This window comes from Centruroides vittatus, unplaced genomic scaffold (assembly GCF_030686945.1).
Source record: "Centruroides vittatus isolate TY-2023 unplaced genomic scaffold, ASM3068694v2 contig_357, whole genome shotgun sequence".
NCBI lineage: Eukaryota > Metazoa > Arthropoda > Arachnida > Scorpiones > Buthidae > Centruroides > Centruroides vittatus.
In genome coordinates this window covers 591,765-618,326 of record NW_027122180.1, presented here as the reverse complement: position 1 = coordinate 618,326, position 26,562 = coordinate 591,765, and the positions used below count along the sequence as shown (strand labels likewise).

The following is a 26,562-nucleotide window of genomic DNA, read 5'->3' as shown; positions in this document are numbered from 1 at the left end:
TAATTAAATTTTTTACAGTATAATATTATAGAAACTGATATACAAGTTTACAAATGTAAACTTTTCTATGCCTCTTAGTTAAAATGATGCCGAAAAAAAATTCAGTATGAATATTTCTAAGCAAATTACATGCTGAAAAAATAACAAAATCTTTCTATTTTTCAACAATATTTAAATAACGATATTTAAATTTCGAAAAGCGACCTTTATCCAAGATCAGTAAGTAAAGAAAAAACATGAAAAAAAAAAAATGAAAAGAACAGTGCAGAGTATGAATTTTTGCAGAACATTTCTGTGTAGATCTATGTAGTGAATTTAATATTATTTGATTACATGGCAGTCGAATATAATTTATACAATTTTACAATCATAAATAGTAATCAAATCTCTATTAAATATAGAAATATATTCTATTAGGGCTTATATTAGATTAGGTTGCTAGGCTTGGCTGCAAACTTCCTTAATGGATAGCAACAACCATACATGTAGCATGATTTTGACATTTGGAATCACGCACGAATGTAGTCATTTGATAAATTATCAATAGTCAATCAATTGTCTGTCATTCCTTACATTTTATTCATTAAAGGCCAATTCAATCGTCTAATCAATTTTCTTATTTTAATTGCATCGCAAGATAATAATTGTAAAAATTTAATTTAGCATTGATACTTGCAAACTTATAAAAATAAATTTTTATATTTGTTTACTCTTGTTTATTTATTTATTTTTATCGCTACAATACTTGATAATTCGCCTCTTTCAAATATTTTACTGGAAAAAAGCGATCTTAGAATTTCATGAAGGCCTTAATCAGCATCGATTTTATTCATATCGCTTTCAATATGCTAAATGTATATTTAAAATATTAACCATTTATAAAATATTCGGAGTACTGGTAGTTCAGTTCATTCCGTAAAGTGAAGTACTTACTTCTTTATAGAATAAATTAAAGTACCGCGTGAGACAAAAAAAAATTTACTAATTACACAATAATCCTTTCATTAAATGACGTGTTGACTTATTAATGTTGTAGGCCTAATTTTAAATTATTTCTTACATCTATATCCTTATATATAAACTATAAATTATGGCCTCCCAAAACTTTCTACAATGAAACAAATGAGGTTTAATATATGAAATATATAGATTCCACCTCCAGTTAGAATTGATTATATATTTTAGAATCCGGCTTAAACAATGAAAGTATTTAAGTATTGAGAAATTCCTCCTGATTTTAACGAGATTTTTGTAGTTTACGAAGTCAAAATTATTTCCTTCATTTATATTGACTTTTGATGGAATTTCTAAACTAAAATTTATACATTTTATGCGAAATTTTTATATTAGATTACGGTAATTTCAACATCTTATCCAACAAAAATTGAATTTCAAAGAAACTGCTTTCTGGAACAATTATTTTAAAAAATTATCATATATATAAGGGAAACATCAAACTTTTTACGTTAGCAACAGATGAAAAAATTCAATAAATCTTTCTTAGAATAAAGAAACTAATACAATGTTTAATAATTATTTAAAATATGGAATTTGCATGATCCGGAATTCAGGCCTACGCATAGCCGTTCTGATTCCTTCTATAATCATATTTTGATTTTTCTTGGAGTAATTTTCTTAAGAAAATCAATTTTCGAAAAAGTAAATTGATTCTATGCATATTAAGTAGTGAGAATGGAAGTAATTTGTAAAATAAATAGACCTATAATTAACAAAAGTTTTTACATGATGCGAATTTCCTTAGTCTTTAAGCTTAATCATTTCGTCGCTTGAGCCAGAAATTTTTAAGATAAATCCAAATTAATTAATATGCAAAATTGATACATTATCTAATGTTACACTTTTACGTTTTATATCAAACATGGAAAAGCTTAATTTAATCCTATCAATTAAGTATACGGATCTGTAATTAAAAATTATTTTAAGTTAGCGGCAAACAAAAGTCGATTCTGTAACACTTTCAAATGGTATGTTTAAACTATGCATTTTCTATTAATACATAGACCTAAATACAGATGAATTAGTTATAATTAACGATTAATATTATAAATTTTAATTTCCTATGTTAAAAAAAAAGGTTGCGTAAATTAGATATTTAAGTTTTTACATTAAAAAGATGCGTTATCTGTTCATTGTAACTAATGGTAATAATGAAGAGCCATTAAAAGTAATTGCTCACTTTTATAACAGGAATTGTACGGTTTATATAATAAAAAATAGTTTAATAATTATAAGATTTTAAGCTAAGAAATTTGTTATTTTGTATTTTCTTATTTTTCGTATAAATTTATAAAGTCACGGGTAATTTACATACTAAATACATTTGCTATTTGTACTCTACGATTAAAATTTGAAATTTCAGTATCATGTAAATATAGACTAATAAAGAATTTTACATTACTTGCATTATAATATACATTTAATATTTAAATATACAAATAAATTGAAATTATTACAAATTACAAGTTTATACCGAATTCACAGAATTTTTAGTATAATATTCATTTTATCTATTTAATTAATAAAATTTTGAGTTAGTTTTATCACTAATTTGCTTAATTCAAAAGAATTAAAATACATATATATATATATATAATAACTTAAGTTTTTAAAATAATTACTTATATATATAGCGCATATATTTAGTATATATTGTATATAGGCTATATATAGATAGATGAATACGACTACTCACAAGGGGAGAACAGAAAAGCGATACTCACCGTCACAACTGTAGATACCGTAATGTTTACCAGAACTTCTATCTCCGCAGACTCTGCATGGAATGTCTAACAGTCGGTCCTCTGGCCACAACCAAAAAGACAGAAACAAACAGAACGTTCCAGTAAATAATTAGTTTGAATTTATACAGAATTAAAGCATATCTTAATCTAAAACATAAGCACAATCTCAGATTTTACTTCTCAATTATCTAAATTACTTTAGTACGCTTAAGACATCTAATCATACGATTAAATGTAAAATTTTCTAACTTCTTATCATATTATCAATGTGAAAAACAAATAATAAAGACATAAACTGTAGAATAATTTATAAATTCTTTAAAAAATTAAATTTCTGATATAAATTATCGAAAACTTGTTTGGATGTTTAGTTTGATATATTCGCCGAATGGATAAAATGATTTATCTATTCGGAGAGTAATGATGTTTAAATTGTTAATTCGGGTTCATATTAATAAAAGAAGATGAAGAGTATCATTAGATCCGTATCAATAAATCAATATTAAAGAGTTAGAAAAGGACAAATTCGATTTACAAATATTAAAATTAACCTATCAATCTATTTTTCAATTACTTTAATACATTAGCGTTTAGTGCAACACCCAAACTGTTAATTTATCATCATTTAAGGTACTTATATTTTCATTGAAAAAAAGATATATAATTTAAAGATTTATCGAGAAAAGTAATTGTTTACAATACCGAAAGTATTAAAATTTTATACCAATACAAAATTTACTTTCGATGAAACTATAAAACTTTCCACAATACTTTCCTCAAATACCATTTTCCTAACGTTACCTGGATGTATCGGAAGAGAAGAAACATTCTACAGTATTGTATGATGAATATAATAAATGTTATGTTCCAATTAATAATATCAAGTCATTTAAAGATAATATTGCAAGTTCTGATGTAATAATTTGATAATATTTATGCATAAATAGACAAAATGATACACTCATACATAACATTTAAACAATTTAAGTAAACATTACAAGTGTTTAATGTTAAAATATAGCCTAAATCGTCTTTTTTGCAAATTTTTGATAATTAATTATTATGGATGCAAACTGTACAATCTAATATTTTAAAAATATTTTTTATAAAGACAATAATTGCTTCATAATTAATATTAACCTGGAATCACTGGAGTTTTTCCATATTTTACAAACAAAATTTGATTTGATTACGTAGATCTGCTTCATCAGTTTATATCGGCTAAAGAGAATATTAATCGGATCGATTTATGCAGTACATAAAATAAAAATAGCATGGGTATAAAATTAATATGCAAAAAAGTAAAATTGATGGTTTATTATTTATCGAAAAAAAGATTTATCCAATCATTTTCTTTAAATTAATGTTAGCGTATAAAATATTTTCATTTTACTCGTAAGTTAATACATTTTTGTTTCGTTTACATAGAATACAAAAACATATACCAGAGTCCGTGATTTGATTAAAGAAACGAAAGGAAAAAGTATCAAAAGAGATCATTTCTTCACACTAAAACTACTTTTTTAGTTTGGGAAACAATTTGATTTTCTTTGCTGTTTCTTTAAAAGCAGGAATTTCATAAACTTAAAATTTAGTCACGAATGTTCTGATCGGACCCAAATTGTGTCCGATCCATTTAATGTCCTCACTCTTACTAGTAATGAAGACAGTTTTCTTACTCCGTCGAATAATCCTGACGTCATATGTCGATATTTTGTTTCTGAGAGACGTGAGAAAGGAACCACGTTTTTCGACGAGCTTTTGGATGGTTACTAAAGTAGATAAATAATGAGATTCACCGTTCATCCCATAAGATTTTTGTCTTCCGGGCGCTTTACCGTTTTTATTTCTCCTCTTACATTTAATATTATGATATTAAGTGAATCAATTAATTATAATTTCGGTATCAGAAATGCAGGAATAAATACTTTTCCATTAAAATCGTATTATTACTAAACACATTTCACAATCTGGTAAACTTGACATCAAAAATAGCGTTACAGCATGTTAAGAAGTGCTAATTATTGTATATATTTCTTTAAATTTAGTACTAATTACTTTGTCTCGTAATTTAAGAAATTGTAAAGTTATTTGGAAGAGAGTGATAAAAACAGAAGCTGTATGTGAATGAGTTCGCAGTAGAAATGACTATTATCGATGTTAATCGCATGATAATTTTGAAAATTTGATTAACAAATTATTTATATAAAGATTTTTATTCTTCGGTGAATTTATCTATGCAGAAATTGAGTATTTTCCTTCAAAATAATCCCTGCGTTATATTCTAAATACTTTAAATCTATTAAGGCTTGACAATCTCGCTTAAAACAAACATTTAGAAGTGCAAATCATCACAATTTATGTCAAAAAAGATACGTTTATTTGTAAATTGCGTTCTTGAGCAACTCGTTTTCATTTAGTCACGCATTCAAAATCGAGTTTCCTCATTCATAAGTTAATAGAGATAAAATATAACAACGTCCAAATGGATTATTATTTAATACATACGATTGATAAGTAAATTAGTGGATGTATTATTAAAGTTAATAAGACTTTGTTAATAAAGTCAGTAAATTGCCTTTTGCATTAAAACAATTTTAAAAATTATTGGATAACTTTCCAAGTGTATACTCTATAATATATAAAAGATCATCTCAAAAGAAATTTATTTATAACTTATTTTTTTAATTTTTGAAAATATTTAAGTGTAAATGTTGTAATCATAAATAAACCCTAAATGATAATAAAGTAACGAAGTTTATAATGTTTAAATTTAAGGCTAAACACACAAAAACGTAAAAAACTTGTTTAAACATTTGTTGAGGCCTAAGTACTATAAAACTTGGATTTGTCTTTTTGTATATAATTTGTAAACAACTTAATAAAATAGAAAAATAAAATAAAATAAAATAGAAAATAAAATAGAAAAATATGAATATATAATAATATGATGATAAGGAACTGATAGAAATCGCATAAATAAAGTTTATGTTAGAATTTCTGATGGGAGGTGTAAATAAGAATGTTATACTAGATTAAAAACATTTTCAAAAAGTGATATTACAAGAATGCAAACTTACTTTTCTCCATATTCTACTGCAAATATCTACAAAACGCGTCAGTCGATCGGCATTTCTCACTTCAACTGCCTGTAAGGTCAATTGGCACCATTAGTATAGTAGGCATCGGTAGCGGAAGCGAAAATCGAGTAGTCGCAGATTTCGAGGAAAGTCATATGTATCGACGAGATAAAGATACTCACCTTCGACAGAGGACAGACACCGGCATTAAGGGGTGGTCGGGCACCTTTGGCAAATCGAGCATAGCCCGTCTGGTTAAGAAGCTAAATTGTATACCAATGGGCTGACGATTCCTACAGTGTGCTCCTTTTATGCTCCGGCCAGTATGTCATCGTGCGTATTAAATAGTTTGGGAACAACACCAGGTGGTAGCTGGTTGACGTGAGGCGGGATCGCGTTGTTGCTTGGATGCGCACTGGATGTGCTCTGCCTGTCAGATCCCAACATTGCGTTTAGCCCGCCACTCGGTACAATCGACGCGAAAGCTCGCAAACAGCCTCGACTTCTCTCGTTCCTCCCACCTTTCTTTGATCCTTTTCTGTCCTTCACAAGAGGACAAAAGTATTACCGACGAATATATTATTTGAGTTTCTTGTCTTTGACGATGTGTTTTTATGATACACGTGGTAAGCAAACACACTATCCGGGGCATTACGAGTCGTAAACGACACGCCGTGGATTAAGCCGTCCTGTATATAAGGAAAATTAATTTTCCGGGAGAGCGTTTGCACAAGACTTTAGGACTGAACAAAGAGACGAGTAAATGTAAAGGGCGAGACAGATTAAGAGACAGCGATCCTTCGAGAGTCCTTAGGCTTTAGCGTATGGACGTGAGTGCCGAACGTGATGCAACTGCGGTTTTTTTTATTCTGCCCCTCGCCTATATCTCTCACCCTAAGATATCTTTAATGCTACAATTTAAATGAAATGAAAGCTCTTGACGTAAGCGCTAACCTACAGTTAAAAAGAAATTGCTACAGGAAAATGAGTTTGCATTAGAAAGACTTGTTGCTAAAGCTTTCTTCAACCTATTCAAATGTTTCTTCTATCTATTTTTGACTAATAAATTACAATAAAATTTATTCTCTCAATACACCCACGAATAATATCGTGTAATCAACTTTTAATAATACTTTATTTTCCCGAATATTGAATTTTATGAAACTATAAAAAGTAAATAAATAAACATTAATATTCTTCCAAAAAAACATTACACATAACTTATCCGATGGACATATTTTAATTAAATTTTTTTATTTATAATTATTATAAACAAATCAAGTGAATGTTTTTATCAAAAATTAGCATGAAAAAATTCTTTTCATTTGTATTTTTAACTTTTTAAGTTAATTGAAAACATAATATTTAAAATCCAATTATTAATTCTGTTTGTAAACAGATTTATTTATTTATTTATACTCTTGTCACAAATAAAAAAACATTGAAATTTTTCTATAAAGATATACTTTATATATATATATATATATGTTTATTAAAATTTCGATAAAATTCTACTCTATTTTATCTTCATAAATAAATAAAAATTAAACCGCATAAAATTCTCCAGAAGATAATTTTTTCGTAGTTTATTATTTACCATTAAACTGCTGTTTATTATTATTTTGTCTTATAGTAGCCTACATAATTATAAATTATCGAATTTATTACATATTTGATTCTTCGCATGTCTTTAACTTAATAATTAATACGAAAAATATATGAAAAAGTTCATTATTTTATATTTTATTTTGTATTGTTGTTTTATTATTTTTTCTCTCACAAAGACATAACATAAATTATGATATAATTTATATAAACAGTGCCTTTAATTACTTAATCTAGAAAATATTTCGTTACAGATTAAGATTATCTTTGATTATATTTAACTGTGTGAGAACGTTTTAGATGTAAGCTAAATTTTGATTATTTTAAAAACTATGAATTTAAATATGAAATAATCCATTAAAGTATTGTTTTTTGAGCTTAGAAAATTATATGAGAGATATAAAGCATAAATATAATTCTGTAAACAAGTGCAAATTAAATTATAATTTAGTTTAATAATTGAAAGTTGTCCTTAAAATTTCTTAGTGGTTATAAATTCAACTTTTTACAACTTATCACGAAACAAGTCCGTTTATTCTCCATTATAACTTATTGTTCTTCAACATTCAAATATAAGAAATCAAAGATGGTGATTAATTATGTAGGCCTATTAATTTACAGTTTTAAAAAATGTAAGTTTAGGCTATAAAACTGTCTTAATTCGTGATAATTTTGAATTATTTTAAGATTTAATATAATTAAGATTTGCGTATTAATAAACTGTTTAATATCAATGAAAATTAATTAGGAAAATTAATAATCATTTTAAAATGCCAAATATAAAAAATTTGAATTGAAAATTTAATTATTTTCAAAAGTTAGAAATTTTATTTATTTTTATTTTATTTTATTTGTTTTTTTTCCTCTACACTAGTGTTAATAAAAGAAAAAAAAACAGAAGATAAAGGAAATGGAGGGAAACTTAAGTGACGCTTCATTATCGGATCTTGACGAAGGAAAGTGTCGACAAAAGTAGGCGAAGGATTGATCATTTGAAGGCCTCGACAAGACCTGGACAGACCCCTAAGGAAATTGTTGCCCTGGGAAAGTCCAAGGTGCGTTCTTAGCTAGACAGCCGGAGGACTCAAGACGTGTCATTACTAAGACATCGCCCGTCCCATCAGCAAACGAAGACCAGAAGCCGGATGGCATCAGCCACTCTCCAGATGAGGCGATGGTCGAAGAAGAGGTGTGGCCGGATGTCTGTCCGCAGTTTGTTGAGCTATTTGACGGGAGAGTCTCAGAGCTCCGTTTGTCTTCCTATATGTTGCTTGTGTCAGGATGGAGATGGAAGTTCGATTTCTGTTTACACGGCATTTCTGTCTTCCATTCAGGCCTAGAAGTCTTGCGGTTTTCTATACTAGATAGCGTGATGCTGCTAGAATTGTTCTTCGAGGTCTTCCGCATCCAATCCCTCCTGTCCGCCTTCAAAGATATATTTGCCTCGTACTATTATTTGTTGCTGTTATTGTAGTTGTTGAATACAGAAAAAAATCAAAATCATGTATTTTTTTTTATTGGTAAATATTCTTAAGATATCACGATTTTTTAGTACTATATTTTCCAATAGTGTGAAAAATTGCAATATGTTTGATTTATAAAAAAAAAATTAAGGTTCAAATTTATTGCAATTAAAATCTCATTTAACTAGAAACAATTTAATATAAAATCAGTTAATTTAAAATTAATTTTAAATCAAACAGACAACACCACATAAATTTGTTAATGATCTGATTTTTGAGTATCACTTTTATAGTAAAAAAAAGTAAATTAATTTTTAAATACTAAGCTGAAGGTCAAAACCAGATCACTAACGAGATAATTTGATATTTTAAACAATTACTAACCTCATTTATTCTGTATAAAGAAGGTGTTTAGAAATATTTTATGATCAGTTGATGTCTTTATATGGCAAGGGGCTTTCTGTCATGTCTACTTTCGTGCTATGATAGATTTATGGCGTGCTTCAAAACATTCTGTAGACTAAGAAATGCTCTCTTTGATGCACGAGATAGGCTTTACTATTGGTGCTTACTTTAAGAAAAATAAAAACTAGAAAGAATTTAAACAAAATAATATAAATCCTTTTTACAAACTACGATATGGATTAATAAATTCGTAGAGAAACAAAGAGGTAGAAACTTTCCAGTTACTGAAACTTTATCATAGCTTATTGTATATAAATGAATTAATTAATATCTGATCTAAAAGTATATATTACTTTTATTTTATAGGCTATATCACACAGACTCTGGCATTAGCTCGAGGCTCAGTCGTCTAGACGCGTTTTTCATTTTTTATATTTATGATAAACAATAGGCCTATATAAATATATCGATAAAAATCTTTTTATATAATTAGAATATTAAATAGGACTTAAAAAATAAAATATGAAAGAGAATTTAATAAATTTTATATCATTTTTTTCGAATTATTCGAAAATTATTAAATACCAAATAGTAATCAATTAAAAAATATAATAAAATATTAATTAAATGTTTTAAATTAGGTATTTAAAAATAACTCACATTAATTTAAATAAAAAGTAATAATAATATTTTATGATAATGTATTTTAAGCTTAAAATTTTAAGTTTCGTATTATTAAATTTAAATTGACTACTAATGTAACTATTAAATATTTAATTATAAATTTAAATATATTTAAATACTAATGACTAACAAAGTATTATTAAATTTATTAACTGAAAATATATTTTACAATTTAACAATATTATAATTAAGAAATAGGCATAAAAAACTTTTAAAAACTGCTTCTTTCTTAAAGTTTATGTTGATGCTTTTATAGCTTGACTGAAAGTATTTCTTTAGGCCTATCACGATAAGTAAATATTAAAGTGAAGGAAAAAACAAAAATAGAAATTTATTAAACTTCAACAAACTAAAACATTATTTCTGTCATTTCAACGTGGTATATTTTTCAAAGACGTTTTATGATTTAAAAACTATTGTTTCAACTTTGCTTCTTTTCTCCTTTTAATATCAACAAGGTTTAAGATTCACTTATTACAAAAAAAAATCTAGATAGCAGATTTTAAATGAAGAAGTATTTAAAATTAGATTTTATACGACAGTTTCCATATGAAATAGCTTCTATATAGTATCTATAATATACTTGTAGTTTCATAACAAGGATTAGCACTCGGAAAATTATGTTGATGCCAGTATATAGTTTGTACTATAAGTTCTGCCATTATAATAATAAGTAAAAAAAGTTATTTTTTGGGCGTAAAAATATATTTTTCGGCTTTAAATTACAACAAAAGGCATTACAATTTTATGTAATAAATAATACACAAGTTATAGTAAATATCTATTTAAATTTGAAGTTTTAATGCTTGCTAATATCACGTAGTTCTTGAATTGGTTTAATGATTTAATTAATATTATTAATCAAAAATATGTAGACGATATTAAAATATATAGTTTTAAAAAAGTTAAAAAATGTATATGTATATATAAAGTAGAAATATTAATTAGAAGGAAATGCATTTCTTATGTTTAATTTAGGATACAAGTCCATTTAAATAGCTTAATTTAGATAGCATTAAATTAATGAAGAAAAGTAGAACAACATTTTTAAATTTTGAAAAGTAATAGGACATTTTATAACAATAATTAGTGATCTTCCAAGATTATTTATCAATGTCTTTTGATATTTATGATAGTAGCTATTATTATGCAGTCAGTTAATTATAAGTTGGGTTTTTGTTTACTGAAAGAGAGAATTACTAAGTATAGATATGAACGATTTTTAATTCAAAATTTACATATTCAATAAGAACTTTTTTGTATACAATGCTGATTAAAAAAAAATTATTTTAACGCGAATGTAGACTAGTTACCGTCTTTATTTAATAATTACAGAAAGAAAACATCTTATTATCTCATTATCTCACGACCCATCCAGTAAATTTATGATTTTACGTTTCGTTTTTTGATCGCATTAAATATATCATAGATCTATTCTAAATTAAATTTTATATAAATCAGATGTCTCGGATTTTTATTTTATTTTAGTTTTCTTTCCTCATATTTTTCATTGCTCTGTTCGTATGAATTAAATGAATAGCTTCAATACTTTGAAAAAAAAAATAAATTATTTGCGTATTTAAACGATTTTTAATAAATAAAATTACAAGGGAAATAATACGCCTATATTCGATTGAATTAAACTGAAAAAATTAAAATTCTAATAAGGCCTATTATTCTGAAATATACAGTATATATGCTAACTTTATAGAATATATAAGCATATAGTTTACTATAACAACAAGCTTCTAGCAAAAAATCTAACTATATTTAACAGATAATTTTCATAATTATTAGTTAATTTTTATATGAAAATGCAAAAAATAAAAATAAAAAACAGATGGTGACTAAAATGATTTTAAAAAAGAATAAAAATATATTTATTCTGAATTATTTGGAAGAAAATTCTTATCGTTATATCAATTTTTATCACATTTTCAGGATTTAATCCAGTGTTTCTCAACCGGAGAGATATCACTCTCATGGAGAGAAAATAGGTTTCTTGAGAAGAAAATTAGTTTTAGGTGCGAAAAAATGTTGGAAATCACACTAGACCGAAAGATAATGGACACATATACAACAAATAAATAAATATTTAATTTTAAATATCGCTAATAAATATTAATAAGTGTAAAGCATGTTATCTAAAATGTTATAAAGGGGCAATTAGAAAAAACATTGACTTGGAAATCGTCCCCTAAAGGAGTTTTATTAAGAAAAAATTAAAAAGTACAGATTTAATGTATTCAAATAAAATTAATACAATTTAAATATTTAATTTGGGCTCTATTTATAACGTAATTCTATATGTATATGTGTTTCATAAAAAATAAAAAATTTATTTTAAAACATCTGTAATTATCCTAAATATACATAACGATTTTATCAAACTTTTGTTCGATTAAAGTCTAATATGACATTGCTTAAATCTAGAGTTAAAGTTAAATTGTCATTATAAATAATAATTATTTTCTTAGTCTACTTAAAATTTAATTCTTTTAATAATAAAATTTTCTGTAAAATTACGAATTTTTAAGATTTAGGGTTTAATATAGAATATTTATATATATTTTAAATTGATTATAGTTAGCTTATTTTCTTTAAAACATTTTATAATATAAATAAATAAATAAGTCCATGTTACTGTAATAGAGTTATTTAAACGTTATTTTTACAAAGTTATAATTCAAAAATAATATTACATTAGGAAAATTAAAAACATTTATTAAATAATGTTTGTTTTTTTTTGGCTTACAAATATGAAAATGTAGGCCTAAGGAGTTCGAAGCAGTCAGCGAATTTTCAAGCTGAATTCTGTTAATTATAGGAAGCGGAAAAGTGAGCAAAAGTTATGTCACCCAGCATTGTTGCGATCGAGACATGTCTCCATAGTATCGAAATATTATCCGCTTTGCTGTTACAGGCTGCACAAATCGTTTTAGATAAAGTACTAAGGCGGACAGAAGTCTGCTATAGGTGAATGAGCCAGGGGAAGACGGGAATCGCACCAGGTGCCACTATTTCAAACAGAACGAACAAATCGTCGATTCGTGCAAGCTTTACTCGCTGGACAAATTAGGTAACCCGCCTTTCTGGATCGGACCAGCGTTTTAAAACCGTTTTTCCTGGTGGGGGAGCAAAGCAAACAGTTCAATGAAAAAGAGAAACAGAGAGAAATTTAAACGGTTGGACGAAATGAATTTTCTATTCTTGCTGATTATGGGGAATTTGTCAACCGTCTGGTAAAATTACAGGCTTCCCGCCCTGTTGAGATTTACATGCAAACTACCGAGGTTAAGAGGAAACGTAGGACTTTGGCATCTCATCCTCTCGTAAAGATAGCGTGACTAGTACTCTCTTCGCTCGTCCAACTCTAATTAAATTGATCTCGGGCGGCAAATCACCTCTTACCCCCTCACTGCCTATTCAGTTACTTTCTCTTCTCCTTTCTAAAGCGGAGACCGAGTGGTTACGTGAGTATCACTTTAGTGTTGTGTATTCCTCATCTCACGAACTGCATATCCGTTTGCTTTCTTCGGCAAACATTCTGCCATCGTTTTAGGAATTTTGAAGTCAAAACTTTGACTCGATCGCTAAATTCATCTTTCAAACTTAATATTTTTTTTAATTTTTGCTATTCGTTTTGCGTGTAGAGGCCTATCTAAGTTTATGATGTATAACAAAAGGTACATTTAAAATTTCTTAATATTATCTAGACACGTTCATTTATCTAAACTCTTTTGTCTTTTTGCGAAAAATAAATAAATAAGTATTCATAATCGAATTTTCTTATCATTAAAGATCTTTATTGAAATTATTAATTTGATGGTTGCGATATTAATTATAAACATACGCACCTTTTGTATGAAAGCATTAGTCAGGTAATTATTAATTAATTACTCATTCCTTCGGCGCTACTTTATTATGTGTAACTTGTAAGCTAAATTTTGTACTGAAAAGAACTCAATGAATAATGAATTAGTAATAATTAATTCACGTTATCCTCAAAGAAATTCTCTGCAGATTGATTCTTTAAATAATCGCCTAAGTTACTAATAATCTTTAACGATCCATTGTTTCAATTAATATTTTCGTTGGATTTGAATAAAATCTAAAGATATAACAGTGGTGATCAGTTAATTAGAATTTAAATTTTATTTTTAAGGTATTTTCAGTATTTAAATTCGATTATTCTATACAAATTTTCATGCTTAAACGTAGTAAATCTCATTAGAATTTTAACTAAACATATGAATGAATGTTTAACGAAGATAATTCATTTTAAATTATTTAGTAGAATAATTTTAAAATTTTTAAAATAATAATTTACGAAAGATTTAAATATATTTTAAGAAAAAAATTGAGATTTAAATTTTTAGAAAAGAAAAGATATATTTTTCTGATTGACTTTAAATAAATTTATAGCAATGAGGATGATGAATATAAGTATTTAAATGATTATGTATTCGGAAAGACCTTTCAGAAAAGTCAAGAAAAGAAATTTAAGATTTCTTAGGAGAAGAAGAGTTGTGCTGTTCTCTAGTGGTAGGTTACTGTATTGGTTATTCTGGTAGCAGCGAGTCCTCCAGATGCGTACTGATCCTTAGCCCGTTTATCTTTTCTGTAGGCTCCGTTTCTTTTTTTTATATATAAATTTCTTTCCTCCACATCCTCCACCGCCTTTCTGCAGCACCTAGCCGTTGTTGTCTTCGATTTTCCAATAATATCGCGTTACGGTGCCGATGGTGAGTTGTAAATCATCCAAGAGCATTGGTAAAGCACCAGTGCTTGCCTGACTACTCTTGACACTTCAGGCATCCTCTTAGCTCCACCCCAGTCGTGCTATGGCTCTTCGTCACTCAGTAGCCGGCCTAAGGGTCAGTGATAAATAAAACTGTCCGCGGTTGACATATAAACGGATGATGCTGCTGGAGATAGATCCGGCTTTCTTAACCCTCCATCATACATCATGCTATGCTTCAGCATCAATGCAACGGAATCTCTGCCGTTACTTTTCACACCTGTTTACAAATGGTGGCTGCCATATTGTCGCAGAAATATGTTTCTTCTTGCATTAAATATTTATCTTTTCCTTTATTGGTTAAAACTTGATTATTAATTAAACGGTGAAAGAAATTATATACAGCGTGTGATTAACCAATAGTTGCTATTAATTAAATATTTAATTACTGTTAAAAATTAAATTTTTTAAAGATATATTGATTGCTGACAGAACGTTTATAAAAAAATAGATGTATAATAGTTTTTAATTAGCAAAGGCTTCAAAAGAAAAATAATAGCATGAAAGTTTAAGGTAAGGTCTGATGGCATATATATATTTAAATCTGCCATATACGTCATAACCACACGTGCTATATTCTTGTGCAGCTTTGATTCTAATTTTTGTATAATTTTATTATACCTTTTCGAATTCCAGTCAAGAAATAATCATATATAATACATATATTATTATTTCTTTTTTCCTCTATAATTATATATAATAAGTTATATTTATACTTTAGCACGATTATAATATTCAAATCAAATTATTCAGAACATTTAATAATAATCACGATATCAATAATATCTATAAATTATATGAAAATAAATGACTGTATACATAACTAATGTTTGTTTTATATTATTTATAACAGGCCTATAATCTATTTATAAATATATTTTAAATAATTTTAAATATATTTTCAGAAAAACCGAACAAAAATTATTTTATCGTAAAATTTTCCTAATATCTAAATAAATTTAAATATTGAATACAGATTAAATTACATTGACAATTAACATTTAATGTTTATTCTTTGTCATTGTAAACATATCTAATAAATAATATCATATAAAAAAGATCTATTGTCTTTTCTTAAAAATTTCTGTTGAAATGTTTTAAATATCAGAAGAAATCGAACTTCATGAAATATATAGGCCTATATATTTGACATAATAGGAATATAATATGCAATTTATTTTCATTGACTACAAATTATATAAAAATTATAAATAATTAATTTATTTATCCGTGTAAAAATTTTGAAGCGTTGAGAAACATATATTCATGTTTCTGAAATTGATTTTTAATTAAACAAGGAAAATTTTAGAAATTCTAATGAGCCTCGATTTTACATGTACGGTACTGTACAGTACCGTACATAATTATATGGCAAGATGTAAAGACGGGACTATAAATGTTAACTTCCAGATCTTCTTGTTTTGTTTTTGCAAGGGTCATTGCTTCGCAGGAGTTAAGTTGACATTTAATCAAGAGTTTGGAAGGCGAAAGATCAAATGTTGTCCAAAACTTTATATAAATTTTTCTAATTAAATTAGTACATAAATGTTTGCAATTATTTTATCTTTTATTGAATGCATCGTCATAAATAAAATACGAATAATTCTAGAATAGAATATTTTCAATAGCACAGTTATATCATTAACTAAAACATTAAAAAATATCGCAGAAAAGAATTTATCATAATATTAATATTACATCTTACATCAATTTGCAGATAAGTTCTTATTATTTTTGCAAATATTTTTCCTATTAATTTAATGGCGTTAAAAGAACAGGCTAAAAAACTAAAAATTAATTTTAAATAATTTTTTTGTAAGCTATATCATTATAATACCAAGAAAAATTTTCTGATAAGTTAAAGAATAACATGCAAATTAGGACTATACGAAACATTTAACACGAAACATTTTGCATATAACCAAATTGTATTTACATCAATTTACATCAGAATAAACAAATGAAAGAATATACAACGGCCATAAATAATAATAGGGAAGAAATATTAAAATTAAATGTTTGATATTTTTAATAAAGGAAAAAAAATTGCGTTAAGTAAAAATTAAATAATTTTATCAACGCTAATAAAAATTTATTTTTAAAATACGATTATGCAGTATTTATCACTTAGACAAAATAAAACTTAAATTAAGTCCAGATTAAATTTATCTATTATCAGATAAATTTATCCGTTCTTAATTTCGATTGTCGAATACATTTATTATCCTTCAAATCACGGAAGGAATAAAAAAAAGCTTCGTTAAATGAACATCCCAAAGGAGAAGCGAGCTTACAACCCGCAGCTAGAAAAAGAGTGGAGAATGAAGAAAAAAGATTTTTCTATCATTATCCGAAGTGAATGGACAAAAAATTAATTACCAAGTGGAGGCTCGGATTGCAACATTTATTAATTTAAAGTGTGAAAAACACCTCGTCCTGTAAGTATATTGACTGGAGCAGGTCACGCGAGAGACAGCTCGTCGTCTCGTTAATTTTCTCTGCTCAATGTTTGTTATTATTTTTTAAAATATACCCTTAATGATTCTCTCTCCCCGTTTTTCTTAGTTTTTTACTCGGTACTGCCTCTTACTGCTAATTATATATTAAAAAAGAGAGAAACTCGACTGCGACAAAACGATTCTTTTATTGATTTCATGGGTCAGGTGATTGTTATACTTGTTTCTGGATGTAACAGGTGAAAGTCCGTTTTTACAAATTTATTTTTTATTAATTTTTTAAGTTTTTATGATAAAATATTCCAGTTTTAATTAATTTTTCTCAACTTGAAATTAAAAGTTTTTGAAAGAAACAATTACACTTATTTTTTATGAGTTACGAATTTATTCATTTACTTTACCTCGCAATACTTAAATTGTAAGACTTTAAAAAATTAATTTTAAATAATATTATTAATAATAATTAACATTTTAAAATTTTCCAACTTTTTAAGTTTTATATGAAATTTCCTTTTAAAAGTTTCTTTTAAAAGGAAAGTAACCTTTATACAAACTGTTCAATTCCCATAAATGAAAAAGGAAAAAGGCATCAAATGAAAGTTATTTGGTAGTTTTGTAGAAAAGTAGTTTGAAATCCGGTCAGACTTGCAACCATTTAGAATAGAAATCGAATCAGTTTATTCAGACAAATGATACCAGTCAAAAAATGGAATAGTTTCGATTTTTTGGTATGCAACTTGAACGATTTAATTCTATAAATTGGCGCTGAACAATAATTCAATAGACAATCTTAGCTGTAATAACAAAAAAAATGCGTTTTTAACAGTTCAATAATATTATATTTTAAATTTTAAATAATCAGATTTTTATTCGAAAATCCTAATTCTTCTAATTCTAAAAATCAATTCGTCTTCAAATTGTTTTAAAAATATTAAACAATATTTGTAGATTATAGGGTACTGCTTTTATAATAAATGCATTAAATATTTAATAGTACTGTAAGTTTTCTGTGTGTTAGATGATTGGAGAAAGAGAAAGAATGTGAGATCTCAGAAGCATTTGTTATCAACTCCCATGTAAATAAACTGCATATTTCGTATATCTGTAATTAGTATGACTAACAACCATTATTGTACAGTACTTGTAAGACAAGGAAACGGGGGTTAAGACCTTTATAAAGTTATTTGAACTATCCTTACAAACAAAAGAAGGTTTCCAATTAAGAACCAGCCTCTAGGAAGAGTTTAAAGATAAACGAAAGGCTGCGGGTCTCTACTCCACTACTTTCTTCTTTCTGTCTGTAAAGTAATTTAATTTTTCGATCCACAAATTAACTTGACTTAATTGAGACACCAGTTACCTGAGGGTGCTTCCATCAGATGCCATGTTTTATTAGATATGTGGTTGAAAGGTTTGATGTAATGCCCCGAAAACATAAAGAAATTAAGAGGTATTTGCACAAATAAGTGATGTGAAGATACAAAGGAAATGTTTATCGTGAGAATAAAGTATTACGAAAATATCCTAAAGCGTTATTGACAGAAAAGAAAAGTTTCCAACTTTTATGCATGATAGGCCTTTCTGTGTCACGGTGAGTACCTGAAACTAAGATTTTCTTAAAACATAAGGCTATAATTATATAAAAAATTTTAATAGAAAATTTTAAAATTTTTCTAAATCTTCACTCATATTGCGCGCATTATTTAGCATTGAACACGCAAAAAACATAATACAATTATAATGTTAAATATCTATAACTGTTTTATAATTGTCAATGAAAAAATACAGATTCATCGATTAGTTTAAAAAATTAATTAATGTGTGCTTTTCTTCTATATATGTCAAGAAACAATAACTCTAAACCCATAATGACGGAGAAGTAAGTAAATTAATTTTCTAATTGAAGAATTATGACATTCCTATAAATCCACGAGAGAGCATACCTAAAAATAAAGAACAATGTAATTAGTATAAGCATATTTAATTCTAACATAATATATATAATCTCTGATATATACTTGTAGCGATAGTTATTTAATAATTTTTACAAAATGATAGGCCTAAGTGTGTTTTTGAAAATAGATCAAAGCAATAGGTTCTTTCTTCGTTCAGAATGACTACAAGTAACACGAAGAAAGCTTTTATTAATAGTATATTAGGAAAACATCTTATAAGTTCTCGATATTTTTTATTTTATTAATAATTATATCAGGCGAACAGCGTAACTAAACATACAGATTATCAAGAATATTCTAATATCAAAGCTGAATATTGTAATTACATTTACATTAAGATTATAGCTCGTATCATGCTACCGTTCTTTATCATTTAGCCTAATGAAAATTATAAACACATATTACAAACATTAACAAATCGGTAGCGTAAATTGAAAATCGTGTCAAAGATTCCGCATTTTTTGTTAAGAAAATGTCATAAAACCTTTTCAATTTTAATTTTATAATTAAAGCTGTGTTTAGTTTTGTGTTTTTTGGTTGTTTCTTTGTCGATTGTTTGTGTTTTATATGTGTATTTTTTTCGACACTTGGAGAAGTCCAATGGCCATAGTGTTGTTTAGTTTAAATAAAATAAAAATAAATTAGTACGAATTATTAAAAAATAACAATATCATTGACAAGAGTGATGTGGAATAGTTTCTATAAATATACATAGGCCTATATATATTTCATATTATACTATTACGCAAAAGCTAGATGTAAAGAATAAACTTATTGCAGACCTATTTAGCATTGAAACACTACAAGAATAGGCTCAAGCGCACAAAACGAAAGAAAATGTAAACTTTGTTTACCTTATTCCCGTTATATTCACTTTATGGAACATGCTTAATAGGCCTATAAAGTAAGCAGACTTCTCAATCAATCTAAATTACTATGGAAGACAGCAAAAATCAACAATGTTTTTTAATGATTTCACGTAATAAATAAAAAATATATTTCTTTAATAGAGCATCAGACATGCCTACAACCGAAAAAATATTGAAAGTTTAAATGGTTTAAACAAAACCTTTTAGCACTATAACAATATTTTAAAATTGCTATAAATATCGGCTTATAACTTATATCTAGAATAAATAACTGCCAATAAAATTATATTAAATAGAAAAATTATTAAATTGGTTTTTTATATTATAAAAAAAACATAAATATCAGACTGGAAGTAACATAAAGACCTAATATTTTTAGAAACCTTTCGTTAGACCTATGAATTCTCTCATTAAATCTAGCTGTAAATAGTAATGTCTACATCATTTATTGAATAATTTCTATTTTTAATGTAGGCCTAATAATGTATTTCCTTAATACAGTCAGTATAATATACTGCAATACTTCTTATAAAGAATATCTCAAACTCTCAAAAATGTCAATTTATAATGTAAAAAATTTAGAATGACAAAGATTTATTAATGCTAATAGGCTTTAATAATAAAAATTGAATTCATTGTGTTAAACTAATAATAAGCTTAAGCTCTATAATATAATAATTACAAATGGTATGTTTATTTGTTCGAATTTTATCTGAAGCGAAAGTCAGTTTTAGATTTCCAGCATGTTTAATTGAAATTTAATAATTAATTAATGACTAATAAATTCTATTTTACTTTAAAATTTAGCAATGTTACAGAGTTTATTGTTTAAATTATTTTAATAAATTAATATAAGTTTTTAAGTAAATAAAATAAGCATTATTACAAGTAGGCTAAGAGCACAGTTCGCTCACATTAGCGTATTTTAAATTTAAATCTTATTGGCGTTTAGAAATAATTACTAAAGTATTTTATAATTGTTTCGTAAATACAAGGATTGACTAATGTCTAAATGTTCAGTTTATATATAGTATTTTCTGGAGTTTTGATATTTCTGCGGGTAAAATCTTTTTAGATATTGCTGCGGACGAAGTGGTCTGTTTTTGATCGATGGAAGCCTTCGTGGACTTCGCAGCATTATTCATAGCAAAGAGGTGAACGAGGTGTCTATGAAATGGATTCCGGCACCTTATTTTTCTAAACCGAAGTGGAAAAAAAAAGAAAGTAAACAGTTTACCAACGAGTTTTTCCACAAGGACTTCCTGCCCGGTGTATTGTCCCTTATACGGACGAAAATTGGAAGTTTCTCCCCATCTACTGTATATAATGTGTTATGGTCGGGAATGTTTTGAGAACCACGCATCAATCAGATCTCCGCCTCCTACTTTCTACCTTCGAAGTATCGGAAAGGTCCGTTGCCAACAGGTGTAAGTAATGTTTCTTTTCTCCTAGGCCCATTTTCTTCGCCTGATTGTGTTTCTACCTTCAAAAGAACTCAATCATTCGAAACACGGTGGAAAGTCACGCTGGTCCCTCAATCTTCTCTTTCCACCCTCCACTGAGAAAACTTCCCACCCGACCTGAAAATTTTCTCTGCCAATTCTCTCTCAGACTAAGGTGAGTGATGGAAGAGCGATTTTTCTGCGGGTAACATGAAATTCCGTGCCAACGTCGATAGCCAGTCGACAACTTGTGAAAAATATACCGCTATCAGATAGGAAGGTAGATTTCTTCTACTAAGTTCCGTGTCTAGTTTGAATGCAAAACAGAACAGCCGAAAGATTAGACAGATCAGTGAATGATATGTTTGTTGCTGTAGTCGATTTATGGTGTTTTGATATTTCTGTCCGATTACTATCAGCTAACGAGATGTTCTTCAGTTTTCTTTTTCGCATATTCTCTGTTCTACTTTAACTATTTCCTTGTTTTCTACAAAATATACTTCAACTTTTGATAAGTTGTTTTCATTCATGAATATAATCAACATTTTTTTTCCTTTCTCCAAACAATCTTAGCCGAGATACATTTCTAATCACAGCACAATAACAGAAATATTATCCAATGCAATACTTTCATTGGCCATTAATTATAATTGACAAAAATGCATTTTCAAAGAAAATTATTAAAGAAAAATTATCAAAACATTTTTAATTTCGTATATATTGGACTTTAAAAATACACAGTACACTACTACTTTCGAATTTATATTTACGAGCATTTATTGCTTCGGATATTAAACGTTTCTCGTCTGAAAAAAATTTCAATTTAAATTATCTTTCGCGTAAAAAATGCGTCTAATGATAAATAATACGTAAACTTTGAGTTTTAATTTGATTTTTAAAATTCATTTAACGCGTATAAAGAAATTAACAACATTTACTGTTATCAGGCCACAACGTTCTCACGCTGATTATTAAGAAAACATTTCAGACTTTATAATACAATTTACGTATAGGCCTATACATATTTCGAAATTAGTCTAACAAAGATTTAATTATTTGCATTTTCCCTTTCAGTATTTTGAATTTAAATATACCAGGTCCGTATTGCGTGAATCAGGCACGTATCAACAGATTTATATATTTTAATATATTCTACAGGATTTAAAATTTTAAATAAAGCAGGAAACAACAAGAAGATATTACATTATATATGGGTTATAGGGCCTATATATACTATAATATACTGTATTTTTAATTCTAAATTTAAAACACTTTATGTAAGAAGTTAATATTGTAAAATTGAATTGTAAATATTAATTATATTAAAAAAAATAAATTAGAAAATATTTTAATGGCATAATCAATGACATTTTCGTGGATTTTTGTAACCTTTTTTCACTTATTAGATCCGTGCTAATACGCAGTAAATTTTGAAGCGAAACGCCTAGCATACAATTAGAAGTTTCTCATTTTAATCTGTTTTTATCCAACTGGCATAAATCAACAAGTCTCACGTGACGAAAATGCCTCCCTCCTTTGCTTAGTGATTGGTTGACGATGAAAACGTCACGTGAACTAGCGTCATTTGTCGATGGTCACTGCGAATCAATAGTCACGATTCCTCCTTCTAGTAATAAACTTTTGTCGAGAATAACGCAACTATACCTTTCAAACGGGGATTTACTTGTCTCCTAAACACGCAATTCCATCATCGACAAGTTGAAGACCAAATTCTAGGTCCTCTTCGTCGAAATGAAGTTTGTTTTCTTTTTAATACAAGAAGGGTGGGGATGAGAAAACGAGTGTTTATATAAATATTTCTTTCATGAATTATTCGTCAATAGATAAACATTATTCAAAGAATTTTATATATAATTTAAAACAATTTTATTCAAATATATCGTTTGAAAATATAAAATATATTTAATAATAATTAAAATAATTCTTAATAGATAAAAATAAACGTTATTATTTAACATTAAAAAATAAACCTTTTGGCGCTATTTAGCCGTTGAAGATTTCATTACAGGCCTAAGATGTTACTTTTATTTAAAATGATGATGCTTTAAAGCAGCCATTTTTTATTAAAGTGTTTCTGTTTTGTTGAATAAACGATAGTAAAAAGTTTTTAACTATTATAAATTGGAATAAAAGCTTTTTAAGAGGCAAAATTTTCAAAATGAATCTGATAAACTTTACTTTGTAGAATCCAAAATGGCGGCAATTTTTTGATACAAATGAAGACGCAATCATGCGGTATTTAGTGCGTGACAGTGTCTTTCGTGACGTCCAGAGTTACTCGGAGAGATTTTTTTACCGTCTTTCCACTCACTATGTAAGTCATAGATGGACATTATTCAACGTTTTCCCTTCTCTATTAAGATAGTACGTGAAGATTACTTATCTAAATTTACTGTCATGAGAGACTTTCCACTTTTGCATGCAATTCCGCTATTTTTATATAAACATCATTAACTTTTTCACTTCGTTCTTCATCTGAAAATATTTTTATTTTAAACATTAGAGGAGGTCGTAATCTTTATGATTTACATTTATCAGTTCCTTAAGAAAAAAAAATGTTTGTTCAAATTCATAACTCCATAAATAACAATTTAAATTTTTGAGAAAATCTAGAGCATAATCGTTAAGCTTTATAAACACTAATTTTTTATAAGTTACTGTGTAAATTCGAAATGGTGTGTAGGTGTTTAACTGTAGATTTTTACATTTTTAATTAATGTAAATCCTGGCTTCTAAAACACTCCATAAAAAAACTATAGATGATCTTAGAAATTTAAAAAATAATAATAATAAAAAAAGATCACTTCATAAATTGGTTCGTATAATCAAATAATCGTTTGATTTTTATTCTTTCTCGGTTTTTGAAAAATGTTGCAGATAATTACCTATGATAAGGAAAATCATTCCTGCTAAAGAAAGAGAACTTAAACAAATAATAATTGGATTTGATTAACTCAACGTTGACAATCTATCGACTTCGAGGACTGCTTTATTCTTAAAAAATCTCGAAGCAATTTAGCATGTTTTTCATCATATATTGCTCAGCGTCACTTCAAGTCATCTGTATCAGCTCTAAGCATATGATGTGGAGGTATGTGTATGTAATAGGATTGGGAAATTAATTTGCTCTCTCTGTGGTTCAATAGAGGAGTGATTACTGCTACGGATGTCGAAAGAAGAAATTAACAGCAACGGGAATCAATGACAACTAAGTGCTTCCAACTTCCCCCTTTTGCTCTTACAGTAGGCAATTGAATTCGCTAGCAGACTAGCTAATAATTACTTGCCTCTACTATGATCTGTTTGAAATTATAGGTTTACAGAGTTTTGTTTTCGACTCGTGAAATGACCAAGGCTTTTGTCGAAGTTAAAACTAAGGAATATGGATTTTAATAAGTCGATGGTAGTCAAGTGTGTGAAACTCTCGATTTAGCAATGCTCCACAATTCCGAAAAATTTACTTTAGATGCTATTCTAAAATCAAATGAACGTGAATTTTCCCCATTTCCATTTACAGATGCAAAATTATGAAAATTATTTTAATGATTTCAAATAATGACTTTACATACTATATAATCTGTTTTAAATCAAATTATTTATTCGATGTGAAATGCAATATTAAAAATAGGCTCTTCTTTAAACATACAATTTATGGCGAATTTTCTAAAATAAAATTAAAATTTTTCCATAAATAACTGAAATAAATAATTGAAAATTTATAAACAAAAACTATGCAACTAACATTATGCAGTGCACTAATTTATAATCTTTTATCATAAAATTAAAAATATATTTTTCGGTTATTTAGCTTTATTAAGAACATTTTACTTTAAAATTAATTTTTTTATATAAAAATAAAAATTTAAATTTTCACTTAGATATAATATAGTCGCCTATAAAAGTACTATATTAGAGGCATATTTAAATTTCTCAATTTATTGAAGTAGTTTAAGTGTTAAGAAAGTCGTCTTCAATATTAAACAATTAAACAAAGCCAACATCCGTATCACCAAATATAATTCCATTTCTTAGTTTTCTTCACTTGTTACAGGTGATTTTCAAATAATTAACATAATTTTTTAATCCCTAAATAGTATGTATTTAACTATCTGCATTAAAATATCTTCAATTTTATAACTAAAATTTATATATTTCTCTAAGTATCATTTTTGAATAATAATAATAATTTTAAAATTATTTTAAAATTTTAAAACTTTCTTATTCTATATTATATACAGTTAAAAAGTCGATATTAAAGCGTTAATTTTAAAATAGGGGAGTATATTGTTTAATATTCGTAAAAGTTGAAGAGTATGGATCGAATTTTATCAACGATTTGGGATGGGATAGCTAATCGACAAGCGATCAGAGTGGTCAGAAGAGAAACAAAACCGGGTAAACTTCAATCGACCGTCTCACGGTGGCAGAGATTAATACTCGGATCAGCCTCTTTGGTTGGTGAAAAGGAGGCCAACAACATATCCGTTTCCAAGTCGCTTACAGCCGGTAACGTCAGAGAAACGGCAACTGGTCTAGTATTAATCACCAAGAGAGAGAATGCAGCCAAAGTAGCAAGAGTTGCACACACAGACACACACACACACACATACACACACTCTCTCTCTGTGTTGCCAGTGAATGATGACGACCTAACCAGATTAAGGAGGAGAACGAACGAGAGGCCGGTAATTAGCGATGGAGGCGACACATGGTGGCTTTCTCACCGGGGTTATGCAACCCTCGTGTCAAACGACGAGCCCCCCTACAGGGGAGGAGATTCGTCTCCTACTCCCGCACACCTCGCCCACACTATGCTGGAATAATTGCATGCGGTACAGTCTACAAAACGAACAAAGCGGTCGCCCTCACTCAGTCCATAATAACATACTAAGTAGATAATGGATTTCGCTGTGTCGAGAGTTAGTTGTCGAAACGGGTCTGTCCGATGGTTTAGCCACCCGATTTACAAAAGATCTCGCTATCTCTGGCTCTCTCATTAATAAGAGGAAATGAAATAAA

General features: G+C 27.5%; 1 protein-coding gene and 1 long non-coding RNA gene across 3 annotated transcripts in view; one reads left to right on the top strand and one right to left on the bottom strand.

Moving 5' to 3' along the window:
• Positions 1-26,562, bottom strand: part of LOC136974810 (nuclear receptor subfamily 2 group E member 1-like) — a 53,906-nt gene that overhangs the window by 13,813 nt on the left and 13,531 nt on the right. Inside the window, exons 1-3 of one of the 2 annotated variants that reach the window (XM_067269759.1) lie at positions 6,025-6,884; positions 5,843-5,911; positions 2,742-2,822 (exon numbers count right to left, since the gene is read on the bottom strand). In XM_067269759.1, coding sequence (XP_067125860.1) covers positions 2,742-2,822; positions 5,843-5,852 — 91 coding nt within the window. In that variant the 5' untranslated portion in view covers positions 5,853-5,911; positions 6,025-6,884. Of the gene's footprint in view, positions 1-2,741; positions 2,823-5,842; positions 5,912-6,024; positions 6,885-26,562 lie in introns of those variants that run through there. The other variant, XM_067269758.1, reaches the window with a different exon arrangement.
• LOC136974865 (uncharacterized) lies at positions 17,055-21,999 on the top strand. Its single transcript, XR_010880712.1, has 3 exons — positions 17,055-17,238; positions 17,366-17,495; positions 21,156-21,999. It is a non-coding gene; the product is annotated as an uncharacterized lncRNA (long non-coding RNA).